General features: G+C 41.8%; 1 protein-coding gene across 6 annotated transcripts in view; it reads left to right on the forward strand.

Moving 5' to 3' along the window:
* ZBED1 (zinc finger BED-type containing 1) overlaps positions 1–15,313 on the forward strand; it is a 180,701-nt gene extending 165,388 nt beyond the window's left edge. For 5 of the 6 annotated variants that reach the window (XM_068922158.1, XM_068922140.1, XM_068922149.1 and 2 more), the window contains one exon: positions 14,851–15,313. In XM_068922158.1, coding sequence (XP_068778259.1) covers positions 14,851–15,048 — 198 coding nt within the window. In that variant the 3' untranslated portion in view covers positions 15,049–15,313. Of the gene's footprint in view, positions 1–10,910; positions 11,286–14,850 lie in introns of all 6 variants that reach the window. The other variant, XR_011136614.1, reaches the window with a different exon arrangement.
* Positions 15,314–15,551: the final 238 nt, after the last annotated feature.

A 15,551-nucleotide genomic window follows, 5' to 3' on the forward strand; every position in this document is an offset into this window, starting at 1 on the left:
CTTAGAAAGGGAAACAAGATATATGAGCAAAGGGGCTTGTCAAATGTCAAACAGTAAGTAAAAGAGTAAAGGCAGCGTTAGGGGACTACAAGCCAGAAGTAACCATTTATCTTATGCTTAAAAACTTTGTTTCCAGCGAAAACCAGCAGAGACATTTTACATTGCATGTGCATGCAGGTAAGAAAATAAATTCTTTGGAAATATATACACTCAGGTGCATTACCTTCAGCAACTAGAACCTTGCTAGGTCTCCTGCTGCCTGGGGCAGGTATAAATGCAGCTACTATTACAAACGTAAACACTTCAGTTTTTTTTTCAGTAAACGCTTTTCTGTGTTGTTTCATTTCGTTTGCCAGTCACAGAGTCACAGAATGGTTGAGGTTGGAAGGGACCTCTCGACATCAGCTAGTCCAATCCCCCCTGCTCAGCCAGGGTCACCTAGGGCACGTTGCCCAGGATCATGTCCAGATGACTTCTGAATATCTCCAGGGAAGGAGACTCCACTACCTCTCTGGGCAACCTGTTCCAGTGCTCTGTCACCCTCACAGTGAAGAAGTGTTTCCTCATGTTCAGATGGAACTGCCTCTGTTTCACCTGATGCCCTATTGCTGGTCACCACGGAGAAGAGACTGGCCTCATCCTCTCGACACCTTCCCTTCAGATACTCGTACACGTTGATGAGATCGCCTCTCAGTCTTTTCCACACTGAACAGGCCCAGCTCCCTCTGCCTTTCCTCATAGGAGAGATGCTCCCGTCCCTTCATCATGTTCGTAGCCCTTCACTGGACTCTCTCCACCAGTGCCACGTCTCTCTTGTACTGGGGAGCCCAGCACTGGACACAGGACTCCAGGGGAGGCCTCCCCAGGGCTGAGGAGAGGGGCAGGATCCCCCTCCCTCCACCTGCTGGCAACACCCTGCCTCATGCAAGCCAGGGTGCCCTTGGCCTTCTTGGCCACAACTGGTTGTCCACCAGCACTCCCACGTCCTTCTCTGCACAGCTGCTTCCCAGCACGTCAGCCCCCAGCCTGTCCTGCTGCAGGGGGTTATTCCTCCCCACGTGCAGCACCCTGCACTGGCCTTTGTGGAGCTTCCGGAGGTTCCTCTCCGCCCAGCTCTCCAGCCTCTCCAGGGCCCTCTGAAGGGCAGCACAGCCTTCTGGGGTGTCAGCCACTCCCCCCACTTTAGTAGCATCAGCAAACTTGCTGAGGGTGCACTCTGTGCCTTCCTCCAGGTCACTGATGAATACATTGAACAAGGCTGGACCCAGTACTGACCCCTGGTGGACACTGCTAGCTACAGGCCTCCAACTGGACTGTGCCAGGGATCACAACCCTCTGAGCTCTGCCATCCAGCCAGTTCTCAATCCACCTCACTGTCCACTCATCCAGCCTGCACTTCCTGAGCTTGCCTATGAGGATGTAGTGGGAAACAGTGTCAGAACCCTTGCTGAAGTCCAGGGAGACAACATCCACTGCTCTCCGCTCATCTACCCCACCAGTCATTCCATCCTAGAAAACTTGGTCAAGCATGATTTCCCTTTGGTGAATCCATGCTGAGTACTCCTGGTCGCCTCCTTGTCCTCCACATGCTTAGAGATCACCTCCAGGATGTGCTGTTCCATCACCTTTCCCGGGATGGAGGTGAGGCTGACAGGCCTGTAGTTCCCTCAAGGCTGGAGTGACATTAGCTTTCTCCCAGTTCTAAGGCACCTCTCCTGTTCTCCAGGACCTTTCCAAGATGATGGAGATTGACCTAGCAATGACATCTTCCAGCTCCCTGTGCACTCGTGGATGCATCCCATCAGGGTCCATGGATTTGTGGATGTCAGGTTTGCACAAATGATGTCTAACCTGATGCTCCTCGACCAAGGGAAAGTCTTCCTTTCTCTAGACTTTCTGGTCTCCTGTGTCAGGGATTCCTGAGGTCTGGCCTTAGCAGTCAAGACTGAAGCAAAGGTGGCGTTCAGTAGCTCTGCCTTCTTTGTGTCCTCTGTCACCAGGGTCCCTGCGCCATTCAATAGTGGGCCCACATTTTCCCTAGTCTTCCTTTTGTTAATAATGTATTTGAAGAAGCCCTTCTTGCTGTCCTTGACATCCCTTGACAGATTAAACTCTAAACGGGCCTTAGCCTTCCTAGTCACATCCCTGCATACTTTCTTCTTGCATATATTCTTCCCAAGTGGCCTGTCCCTGCTTCCACCTTCTGTACACCTCCTTCTTGTGATTGAGTTTTGCCAGGAGCACCTTGCTCATCCACGCAGGTCTCCTGCCCACTTTCCTCGACTTCTTACTCAGAGGGGTGCACTGTTCTTGAGCTTGGAGGAAGTGATCCTTGAATATTAACCAGCTTTCTTGGACTCCCCCTTCCTTCTAGGGCCCAATCCCATGGGATTCTTCCAAGAAGGTCCCTGAAGAGGCCAAAATTTGCTCTCCTGAAGCCAGGGTTGTGATCATACTTGTTACCTTGCTTCCTCCTCGTAGAATCCTGAACTCTGCTATCTCATGATCACTGCAGCTAAGGCTGCCTCCAACCTTCACGTCTCCAACTAGCCCTTCCTTGTTTGTTAATACAAAGTCCAGCAGCACACCTCTCCTCATCAGGTCCTTCATCGCCTATGTCAGAAAGTTATCATCTGTGCTCTCCAGGGATCTTCTGGATTGCTTGTGCCTTGCTGTGTTGTTCCTCCAGCAGATATTAGAGTGGCCAAATTCCCCCATGAGAACCAGGACCTGGGATCATGAGGCCTTCCTGTTTGTCGAAGGCCTCATTGACTCCTCCTTCCTGATCAGGTGGCCTGTAGTAAACCCCCACAACAGTGTCACCTTTATTAGTCTGCCCTTTAATCCTTACCCATAAGCTCTCGATCTGCTCATCATCCACCCCGAGGCAGTGCCCGATTCCAGCTGCTCCCTCACATAAAGGGCGACTCCCTCATCTTGCCTTCCTGGCCTGTCCTTCCTAAAGAGCTTGAATCCATCCATGGCAGCATTCCAGTCATACAAGCTATCTCACCATGTCTCTGTAACTGCAAAGAGATCATAGCTCTGCAACCACACACAGATCTCTAATTCTTCCTGTTTATTATTCCGCATGCTGCGTACGTTTGCGTACAGGCACTTCAGAGAGGTGTTCAAGCATGCTGATTTCCCAGGAGGGGGGCAAGAGGATCCCTCATAGTCATGTCTTGTAGGCACTTCCTTGGCTGCATGTACTTGCTGGAAGTATCCCCACTTGAACCCCGGTTTGCTGTCTAGGTGGTCTCTATAGCTTTCCCCTTCCCTCCATCTTTCCTAGTTTAAACCCCTCCTTACCCGGTTGGCCAGCCTGTTGACAGAGATGCGTGTGCCCCATTTAGTGGGGCAGATCCCATCTCTCCCAGTCAGTTGTCAATCTTCAAACAGGGTCTCATGGTTATAGACACCAAAACTGTGTTGCCGACTCCAGCGGCATAGCCAGTTGTTTACTTGGAGTATCCATCTACTCCTCCTTCCGTCCTTCCCCTTCACTGGCAGGACTGAGGAGAAAATGACCTGGGCCCCCAGCCCCCTGGCCCCTCTGGGGATTTCAGAGCTCTGAAATCCCATTTGATACTTTCCAAGTTGCCCTTGGTATCACTGGTACCCACATGGAAGAGTAGCAGGGGGTAGTAGTTGGATGGGTGGTCACACCTCGGCATCCATGACATCTTGGATCCGAGCCCCCAGCAGGCAGCAAACCTCTCTAGATAAGAGGTCAGGTCAGCAGATGGGTGCCTCTGTTTGCTGCAGCAGGGAGTCAACCACAGCAGTCACTCGCCGCTTCTTCTAGATGTTCCTGTGTGGCACAGGGTCCCTTAGCTCAGTTGCTTCACCTGAAGCCATGCCCAGCTCCTCCTCAGCTTGGAGGGCACTAAATCTATTTATCAACTGCAAGTCTTCAGGAAGAGCAGGAGCCTTTCTCCTCATATGAGAAGTGACTAGTTTCTGGCCTTCATCTTCTACAGAGTTATGACTTACTATTCCACATGGCACAGTGCCTGCTTGCATCTTCACTGCTGTGGGGCAGTTGAGACTCTTGAAGCTGTAGGGGCTGTGAGACTATTCCATTTATCTCACACTCATCTTCTTAGATGCTACATAGCCTGCTTATTTTCTCCGATAATTCCTTTACCTGGCAACACAGTTCATCTACAATAGCACATCTTCTGCTAGAAGAGTTGACTGTCAGACCCAGCCTCACGGAGAGGACCCAGCCTGAGACCTGCAGAGCTGCATTTGCCATCAGAAGGTCTATCTGAGTGGAAGCCTCTGACATGGCTGATGCAGCAACTCTAACAGCTACTGGGGAATGCACTCTGCAACATGACATAACTATGTCTGAGGAAGCATATACTACTATGACTGGCAACAAAGACCCCTTCTTTTTACCCTTCTGCACAAACTGCTGCATCTGTTCACTGCCTCTGTTCACTGCACTCTAGGCCTGGCTCTTCTATAGACCTCACCCTAGCACTTACACACAGGATACTTGACCCACCCTAATCAAGGGTCAGCTACAAGAAAGGCCCCAACTCTCTCTGATCAGGGGCAACCAACAGAGCTCGTTAGCAGCAGCTACACCTAGCTAGAGCTTCCCAGGAGAAGTTAAGATGTAGCTGTGCTTGCCTAGCTCTTCTTAGCTGTCAGCAGCAAGTACTCTCTAGCTCCTCAGAGGGTCCTCAGAAAATCTCCACAGCTTCCAACAAGGTTCTCAGAACTTATAAGCAGAGCTCAGACACTGGTGCACAAATTACTGCATCTGTTTGCTGCCTCTGTTAGCTGCACTCTCCTGCTAACTGGAACTGATGTAAACATAGCTACCATTACAAATGTCAACACTTCAATTTGCTTTTCTGTGTTGTTTCATTTCAACTGCCAATAACTGGCATGATTTGAAAGAATTCAACAAACTGAAGATGACCATACATTGATATAAGATAGTTCATCAGAAAACTAAAGCACTAAAGCTTTTGTGGTTGTTTGTTGTTTTGAGTTTTCTTTTAATTTTGATCCATTCACATTTTGATTCATATTTAAATTGTTCTTTCAACTACAAGGAATCCAGTATACATTATTAAACGAGGCAGATGTTCCAGCCACTACCTATCAAAGAGATGATTGCATTTCTAAGAGCTTTGTTGCGGGGAGGAGCAGTTTTATGCTCTCATTTATATTTCTCAGATAGTAATGATAGTTCAAAACTCAGTAGAATTAAAGCCTTGTATAGCTAATATAAATAACAGGATGGTTCCTTAGAATATTACTAGCATGAATACTAAACTGTAATTAAGTATTCTTACTTAATGACAGATCAGCCTACATCGAGGAATGGAGAAGATTATACTGAATTGCTCACATGACATTGTAATTAGGGCCATAGAACTAGTGGTAAATAAATAAATTGCTTATTTTATTTTACACGCACAGAAAGGCACAGCAGCCTAGTGCATAAGGAGTTAGGATTCAGGTTTAGGAGGCCAGCATTCTTTCCTCAGCTCTTCTGACCTGCTCATTTGCTTTAGTAAATCACTTTACTTGTCTGTGAATAGAGCTGTTGCAGAAAATGCCAGATTAAGATACCAGATGCCAGATTAAGATGCCAGATGAAGATACCCAGACAATTCTGAGTGATTTAGCTCAGGTTCCTTAAGCAATGGGTAGATGCTAGACATTGCTGCAATAGAGTATTATGCTTTTCAGAGGGCTAGTTAGCCAGACAGAGTGCTGTGTTCCAGAACTGGCTTGAGTATTATGTGAAATCCATGTACTCTCTCTGCCTTTTACATCCTGTTATTGCCTGCTTTGTTTCCCAGAGACTGAATGTTCTCCTGGCAAGTGACTGTCTCTGACTAGATGTTTATACAATTTCTTGGGCAACAGGGTCCTATTTGTCAAATTTTGCCTATTATTATTGAGCTGAGTAAAGTAACAAGTGCAATGTAATTTAGTAGCTGCAGTGATATCGCAGTTCTCAATATGAACATATGTATCCTTCATAATACAGAAGGAGCCTAGGAACCAACATTCAGGCAAAGTAATCTTTCTCAATGCATTTGACAAAACGAACAAAGGATTCAGTTATGATTAATGACTTTGACCCTAAGTTTCGATTCCCACTCAAATGAAACAATCATGTAAAGTTGAGTTCTTGTTTCTGTTTTGAAATTTCCTCAAACTTAAATATTGTTTTTATAGTCCTTCACTTCAACAGCCTAGAAAATGCAAAGCATCGATCTGAAAGCTTCCACATTCAAATCATTGGGGTTAAATGTCTAGTACTTCTAAGTGAGTGAGATTCAGTTTGAATTTAAGGTACCTAAATTTATTTTTCTGCATTTAGGCATCTACAAGTGTGTTTAATGTTTAAGCTGCCACTTGAAGCCAATGGCACTCTCTTCAGTGAGGCCAAGAAAGCACTTCAGCTGGTCAGCCAAAAGGATTCAGCTGCCTAATAAATACAGGCATCTGACACTATTTGAGATGACCCATGATATCCTGCTTAGTCCAAAGCAGCTTCTTTGGAAGAGGTGGGTTCAGCATTGTGGCCACAGCTGTCCTCAGTAAACCTTTGCTCATGTTCTGAGACTGACAGAAGAGCCGTCAGAAAGCCTCAGAGTAAAGCTGCTTGGCAATTTTCCAAGCAAATATATTTCTCAGAAAGCCCTGCTTTGACACAAAATGAAGTGAAACCTTCCACAGTTGGCTCCATCAAAAGATTGATTAGAAACTCAACATTCAAGCCTGCCTGCTCGCTCTGTGGGCTCCATGAATGAAAGGCAGAGCTCATGGTCTTTTGGATATGCTTCCTTTGTTCCAGGGGGCTTGTGTCTCCAGTCTCCTTCACAGCCATCTACCTTGAGGACTGGTGTGAAGACGAGGTAGGGCCTCCTGGGCTCTTTGGGTCTTCCCATCTGCCCTGTCCTCAGAGAATGCCTGGCTAGACTCAGTGGCTGGTGTGCCAGGGTGTCCATACAACCCGCTGCCCAGTTGGCCAGCTTGAGGCAGCTTAAAGAACCACTATCAGGGAACCTACCTGCTCACTGCCCACCAGGTAGGGCACTAGCAACTTTAGGAGACCAAAAAGAGAATTCAATTTCTTCGGAAATCTTTTCACAAGAATTTTGGTTTCAAGATGGAGGGTAGTAGAGATTCAGGATTTGATACTCTTCATGGTTACAAACTGCTGTCTGACAGTTCTCTCTACTTCTGTTCTCTAATTTACATTTTAGGATGTTCAAGGGAAAATGTCTCTCTTTTGCCAATAATAGACATAAACTATTCATATTAAAAAGCACTCTTCCTTCAACATTTTGGCACTTTTGTAGTTTGAAAATTGCCTTGTGTTCTTAATTTGCCAGTGTTACTTATTTATTATATATTAATCTCTTTGATTCCAAAATGGTTTCTCTGCAGCCACAACGTTGTCAGGAAAAAGGCTTCACATTTTAACTCAGCCATTTCTATTTCTATGTCTCTTTTAAAGATGAAATCAAAAGAACTGTGTTATGAAATAAATTTGTTAAAGAATTCGCTTTGTCTGAGTTAGCGGTTAAGAGAAATTAATTTGATGGTGCTGACTGTGTCTCTATGGAGAGTTGTATATTCGGTTAAACATCTTCATGTCTTTTTGGTCTGCAATTGAGGCAGAAATTAGAAAGAGAATAATAGTGAGCTACATAGAAAAGAAAAGGAAGACAGACAGAACACAGATGGAAACCAGGGGGTTTTAGTGAAAGCAGAGATCTTGGAAAAGCTTGCTGCAGACCTCTCTATCAGCTTTGACTTTCTAGGGATCTGACATTCGGTACTGGCTGCAGATACTATCTGAACTTATAACCAGCTGTTAAAGCAGTATTTATCAAAGGTTACTGAACATATCCTGGTGTCTGCATAATAGTTTCCATTCTAACCTTTTTTTTTATTAGTCAGTATTTCAACTGGTTGCTTTTTTGGCTGAGATTCTCAAAGCGATGATCACTTTAGACACTGTAGAAGTTACGAAACAAATGTTGAGAACATTTAGCCCATGTCTTCATGGAAAGGCTTGTGACATTAGAGCAGCAGGTTGTTATTTCACCTTAGAGTGTCTTGCATCCATAAGCGACCTGTTTTTGAAACCATTTGGTTGTTCAAAGATCATAGAAATCAGTGCTCTGTGGAACACAAGTAATTTGCTTATCACAAATTTACTTACTTTAATATTCATGAGAACACAATTTCCCAGAGTAACTAGAAACTGCATGGCTTAATGGATGTGAGAGAACAAGAGACTCTGATAAGACTACCATTATAAAACCAGTGTGGATGAGTGTCCCCTTGCCAGCCAACTTAATATTGCTGTTGAGGGGCATTCCACCAATTCTTAATATATTCTGCATTACAAATTGTATGGATAAAAGTGTTTCAAAAGGTTTTTTTCCTTAGCATTAAGCCATTTGCCAGCATGCCCATCAATCCTAGGTGCACATCTGCCTCTTTGGCCCTTTACTCCCTCCCCTCAAAATGCCACTGCAGTGTTGGTCATTCACTTTACCAGATATTCCCTGCTCTCTCTCCCCTTTGCCCAGCCCTCTTTTATAGCACCTCTCAAGATGACAGCATCATAAATACAAATATAGTTCCTGAGAGGCAGGATTACTGCTCTGATAGATACAGAAAGAGAAAAAAAAGTTATTAGAAAAAGTATAGTCAATCATATTTTAATGAAACTAAGTGCTTTTATTAGTATGATGTTATTTTTATAAGGTAAATGGTTCAGTCAGGCTCCAGACATATCTTAAAGTGATATTTTTCAAGGCATTTCAGTTCCTCTGTATTTAGAGCAACTTCACAGTTGCATTTATTTTCCCACCTACTTCATGGAAACCTGTGACACCATCACAGAAGTACCTTCGAGAGATACTTTGTTATGGCGTGCAGCTTCTGAGCAATACAGTTTTTTTAGGACTAGCTGTATTACATTTATTTCCTTTCAATCCTTCATCATCCTGATATTTGACAGTATCTGTCCTACTTACTACCTTTTTGAACAGTGGGCTTCTACATCTTTTGGAAACTCATCTGTGAATGGCAGCATGCTTTAACATGAGGTTACCCATGGTACTCTCATATGCATAGCATGCTTTAACACAAGATACCTTTATACACTGACCGCAAGCCTGAAAACTGTTCTCCCCCTTCATTCCTTCCTCATCTACAGTTAATTTAGCCATGCTCTTCTCCATCCAGAGGACCGCTGTCCAGGATGTGGTCTGTGCCATCTCTCCATGCCAGGTCCTGTACCTCAGGAATGTAGCTACCAGCATACAGGAGTCTGTGTGTGCGTGCCACTTCTAGCTCATGCATTGCACAATCTTATCCCACCAGTCTTCCCTGACCGACTGAGCCTGGGAACCATGAGTGAAGCTGCTCCAGAGTAATCATTCCTGTTTCTCTGATTCCACTGGTTGTGTCACGGCCTATTTTTTAATCATATAGCCAACTCCATCAAACAGTACAATTTGAAGTATATGCATACCATCCATTCACATCCATTCACATCACCATGTTTAAGATACCTGGCAAGGTTCTCAGTGTTTGATGGTAGCCCCTAAAAATGGTACTGGGAAAGTTAATAGATTTCAGAAAAGAAATCATAGGCCCTTACTAGTTTTACTTCCAGTGTGATTTCCTGTCATTTCCAGCAGACATACTATACAGCCTGAAGCTCTGTAATGGTACCATCTACTCATAACTCTGAGCTAGTAATTCGGATGGAGGCAGAAGGGCATGTAGATAGTGATTAACAAGGGAAGCGCCTCAAAACTATCACATGCAAGGGATGCAGACGCACTTTGTTTCCAAAGAGTTAAGCTGCTGAGCCTGCGGTGGACAAATTGAATGTCTGTGATACTCCACAGCAATATGGCTGTAGGGAAGGGCCACCATCAGCACATTTTATGAGCATAAGTACCTAGCATTGACAAGATTATATTGCAATTAAAAATTCATTAATCAAACTGTGTTAACGGGCAAGTATTAAAAAAACTTAAAACACAAAGCCCTTTTAGTACATGTCCCAATTTTGCATAGAGCAGATTATTTATTGGCCCTGAGGGATAATTATTCTTTGCTGAGCACTTACTATTAGTGAATATTTTAAATATACAGAGAAATATCAAAGCTTCTGTAAGAAAACAGTTGTTTCTTTGGGCCTCAATAGCGTCAAAATGATGCCTTTTGTGTATCTAGACTTCATTTTGCTAAAAGAGCTGGTTGCATACTAGTTTTTTTTTTTCTTTCTTTCACAACCTACCCATGTAATCAGCAATAGGAAGGTACGTAAGTTCCGTCAGACCCTTATTTGCTACTAAAGGGTACTGTAAACAAATAGTTAATTATAAGAAAATGTAAAAGTAAAAGACATGTTCAATACTGTAACGAACTAAAGGAATTACAGATGCAGAATTTTGTTAGGAAAAAAAGTCAAATTAGCAGAAATCGGTTTTCCTTGACCATGACAAAGGTATTGGATATAGTCAGTTGGATGCTAATAATATAATGATTTGGAAACAAAAAATCCAAAAAAAAAACAAAAAACAAAAGCTCAGCACAAGTAAGTTGGGAACTGAAGACTGAAGAAGTATTGTGGAATTTCTCATCTTAAGACAAGAAGGCTAATCAAGTCATGAACAAGATGCTACCGATCCTCTACATATTTTATACTGTTCTGTTACTCCTTTTTATTTACTCTGGCAGTATATAATGTATCCCTTATGATTGGAATGATGCTTACCATTGCTGCCTGTCTACCTGTAACTTTTGGTACAATACTTCAGAGTCACAAAGATTGAAACTCCATGCTGTTTGTACAGAGCGTCTTGACAAACATCCTGTTTTTTTTTTTTTTTCAGATCACAGTATGCAAAAATAGCTAGTGATTTCTCTGGCCTACCCTAAGAAGCTCTCCTTCCCAGGGGACCCTCAGCATCAAGGGATGGGTACTTTGCTTTGGCAGTAGTCTCCTACTTGCTGCCATTTTCTTTTGCAAGGGCTCTATGGTTCCTCCTCACCATCTGATAGTCACAGCCACATGATAGAAGGAAGAGCTATGGGCTCCCAGGAAAGACAGCAACCAGGAATGGGGCTGCCACTGCCAGAACAATTAATCCTGCTCCTTGCCCAGATATTTGTGAATAGCTCCAGTGGTTGCAATCTGTTCCCAGCTTCTTTCTTCTCAAGAGCACCACAGGCTCCAGGACACAGCAGGATGCAGGCAGGATGTGTGTGTATGTGTGTCTATTGAAGTTAATTTATGTGCATATAATAGATCTAACACTTCAGGAAAAGGTCTGACAAATTGTGCATGGGCAAGTGGATGTAGTGTGCTTTCACAGTAGGTACAGGCATGTACCTCCCAGAGGAGGAACCACAGCATATGCACCCCTTTTTTGCAGCCTCTGAAAATGAGTAGGTGCTTTCAGATGACTGGGACTGGAATAGAGTTTCCTTTTTCCTTTCATTTAAAACACAAAAAGCATGCCAAAACAATGAGGAAATCCTCAAGTAAGGTAACATTAAAGCTTTTGGCACTAAATAAGCACTCAGAAGATGGAATGAGACAGTTTATTAATTATACATATGGAACTCTGCTTCCCTTTACACAGGAAAAAATGTTTTGCTTTATCTTAAATTAGTATACACTAATTATTTAATGTATTATATTATTATTTTTCCCTCTATGTATTTAGATTATTGCTTTTAGCAACAGGTGGTAGAATATTCCTGGCACAGTACATGAGAATCATGTATATGGGAAGTATGTATTGAACCTTATACTCAGCATAATAGCTATGGTGCACAGGATGAAAAACAAAGATCTTGTGAAAATTTACAAAAGCTGACTTTAATGGACACTGACTATTTCACTATGCTTATCAGGCTTATCATGTGGTGGTCATCTATACACATTTATTATTGTCTGAGCCTGCCCTATCTTTTCTTTTTATTGAAGATTGAAAAACAATTTGCCATATGAAATTATTTGTAAAGCTCTACTGGAGCTGCATGAATAATACCAATAACTGACTTTCAGCTTCAAGTGTTCAACTTCCATATAGTCTTTATTTAAAGTAATTTATATTATTTTGAATAGATTCCCTTCTAATGTAGAACGTGACATACCAAAAAATAGAAATCCTGACAAGCTCTGAATATCTTTAGAGACCATTCCCATCAAATTAGCAATTGCACATTATGTTTCTGATGCTGTAGGAAGATCTGTATAGACCAGTCTCTGAGATTGCAGAGGGTGGTACTCATAAGGACAAAGGCTGCAACCACACAAAGTTCACCTGCAGACCTTCACCACTTTTTTAAAGCATTTTAGTTATGGGCTGTTATCATTAAGATTTTGTAGTCATAGACATGTTTCATTTATACTTATATGTACCAGAGAGTTGTTGGACTTAGGAACAAAATGTCCAGTGAACCATTTTAGGAGATAATAATTCAGCTGTGTCACTAGATTTTTAATTAAAATACAGCAGTACCTTAAAAAGTGTTGGCTTCTTTCAGTCAGACAGAATAAATTGTATAAAATATGAATGCTTCATATTCGTTATTGCTCTCCTACTTTACAGTATTATGATATGTTATATTGCATCATAATCGATAATGATGTAGCCGCTATAAGAGCATGTTTAGTTGAGAAAGAAGATGCTTTATTTAGAGTCATCCTGCTCCTGCAAAGTATTATGCGTGCACATAACTTTATGTTGTTTAAATAATATAGTGAATGTGAATGGCATGGTTTTTCATAAAATAAAGTAGGGTAAAGTGACAGTAGTAAAGCAGTAAAGTAAAGTAAAGAAGTACTTGTGTAAGTGTTCTGCTTTTTCAGATAGTTTCTCACAGTATAGTCATCTTAAAAATAAAAAAAATGTTCCTGAAGTTACATGGGCCTGATTTTTTTTCTAACATACTACCTCATATTTTGATATTTTTACTATCATATTTCTTTAGATCGTATTTGAAATAGGAAAGGCTGTCTTTGTGCAGTAACTGGAAATAAAAGCTGGCTGTTCTATGACCGCTGAGGGAAAGGTGGCATTACTTTGCTTTGCAGCATATTGGCATCAGTAGTTTTTTCTTCAGCTTAAACACATTTGAACAAGGTCTCAACATGTAACCAGCGGAGCATTTCTATTAGAGCATAGTGGAACTCTATGCGTGGAAGTGCTTCAGTGGGAGAAAGCTGCTTCTTCAGTAACTCACATTTCAAGGAATGGACCTGTGGTCAACGCAGAGGCTTTTTTTATTGTAGAAAATACAGCTTTTCATGATAAATTGGTATATCATTTGCATTACCTTTTTCTGATTAGCTTTGCAACTTTTACAATTGAATTGAAGGTCATGTGTTTGTGTGGATATTACTGCTAATCTTTTCCCTTTTACTTACCTGAGGCAGTGGCAGCGAAGCGTGATCTGCGGGGGTTTGCTGCAGGGCTAGGGATGTGGGTCACTGGCTCCTCATCACATTCAGCTTCTCCCACAGTGCTGGGGGGGACAGCAGCTCTCAGTACCCCGGAGGCACTGTGCTCTGCTCAGTTGCTGTGGGCACTCTGCTGGCTCATGGTGCCTTATCATGTGATTTGACATGGCTCTGATTTATTTGTAGGAAGGGAAGCTTTACAAAGTGCCGGATGCATCAAACAAACTAATGATTACTAATATACTGTGCTGTACTGTGTACTTTATTTTACAGTGGTAAAATAGAAAAAAAAATTAAAATTCAGACAACCTTGTCACAAAAAGCTTCAAATGACTTAGGTTTTTTTTTTTTTTTTTTTTTTTTTTAAATTAGGCGCTGAGTAACCTATTCAATACTGTCTCATTCATCAAATGAGTTTTCAGGAAAAGACATCCTGTCAGGTGCAGGAGACAAAGCTGTGAACAGGCTTTCACTATTAATGACTCATAGAATGATATTGCAAAGATTGTAAAACAACACATTATTCTCTAGTAGACATTAATCGCAATTATATCACAGATAAAGACAAAACATATCAAATATTGTGTTACAAATATGTCCTTCAAATAAAGAAAAAAAATGCCATTGACATAATTTCAACGATAGCTATGTGACGCTTTTAAATGTAAAATAGAAGTGTTTTGGATGTCCTCAGGATGAAAGGAGTTATGACTCTGAGCTATTCATTTATTCATTTTCACTTAACATTCAAGTTATATTATACATTATAAAACTTTGACCATTTTGCTTTAAGACACTGCAAAACTCTGATAATTATGCTCTGTATAAAATGCGATTCCCTAGTTTACCTGCCTGCTTGGATTGAACTGCAGAATCTTAATTTGCTGTAATGGATTTCATGCTCCTTTGCTTATATCATACTTGTTAAAATGAGCACATTACGCATACAACCTAAGCCTTCATCTTCTTCAGGCAGCGTACAGAGCCTTTCATCCTTGTGAAATGAATAATTACACTGGGATATTAATTTTTGTGTTTGCTTTTGGGTTTATTAGCTCTAACTGAAAAATAAATCAATTAATTTGTGTGATCTATCTGACTAGCTCTTGAGAAAATGAACCAGAGCTTACCATATACTGGTACTGTGGGTTAAAATATCTCAAAATAATACTTTTCTAAAAATGGACTGCACTCAGGCAGTTGGATAGGTGGCATTTTTATCATTGCCATCTTGAAGTTTGCATAGGCAGCACAAGTGTAATGCAAAACTAGGAAACTGATTGTCACTAATAAGGTCCTATAGTGGCATGTAATTCTTGTATTGTACCTATCTCACCTGAATTTATTTTTGGTTTCTGCAGACTCCAGAGGAAGGAGCCTCTACAACCATCTATGCAGCAGTATCACCCGAGATGGAAGGAGTTGGTGGCTGCTATCTTTACAATGAGGAAAGGACAAAATCAGCTGACGTAACATATGACGAGGAGCTGCAGAGAAGGCTCTGGACAGAAAGCTGCAAAATGGCTGGAATTTCTGATGAATCCAGCCGAGTTCCCTAAAACAAGCCACTTCCAGCTGGGTAAATGAAATATAGCGACAAACATCTTAGGTGAATTCTTGCAGCATCAGTCGTCATCCTGGAAATCGCTATTCAGTCCCAAAGGCAAACATGAACAGCTCTGTTCTTCACTTGAACCCCTAATCTGCTAGGGTGTGGGGGGAATATTCCCACAGAAAGATGTAAGTGGTTGGTTTTAAATCTAACCATCAGTTTTGTAAATCATTATGTTTCAGTCTGTGATTAAAATACAATCTTTAACCTTGTGGAGAGTTGAGTTTTCAATTTTTATTCAACAAGAATAGACTTTATCTGATGACTGTGTTGTTTCTGTGGCATGCTGAACTTAAGCCACCTTTGTACATATAGCCAGACTTACTCTTTTTTAATCAGTTCAAAAAGTTACATCTTCTTTCCTTAAGCTTCATTAATCTTTGAGGCACTTTATAATGAATGTCAGCTTGTTCTAATTCAGACATTTGGCATTCATTGTAATTATGCTGT

The sequence above is a fragment of the Struthio camelus genome, chromosome 1, assembly GCF_040807025.1.
Source record: "Struthio camelus isolate bStrCam1 chromosome 1, bStrCam1.hap1, whole genome shotgun sequence".
NCBI lineage: Eukaryota > Metazoa > Chordata > Aves > Struthioniformes > Struthionidae > Struthio > Struthio camelus.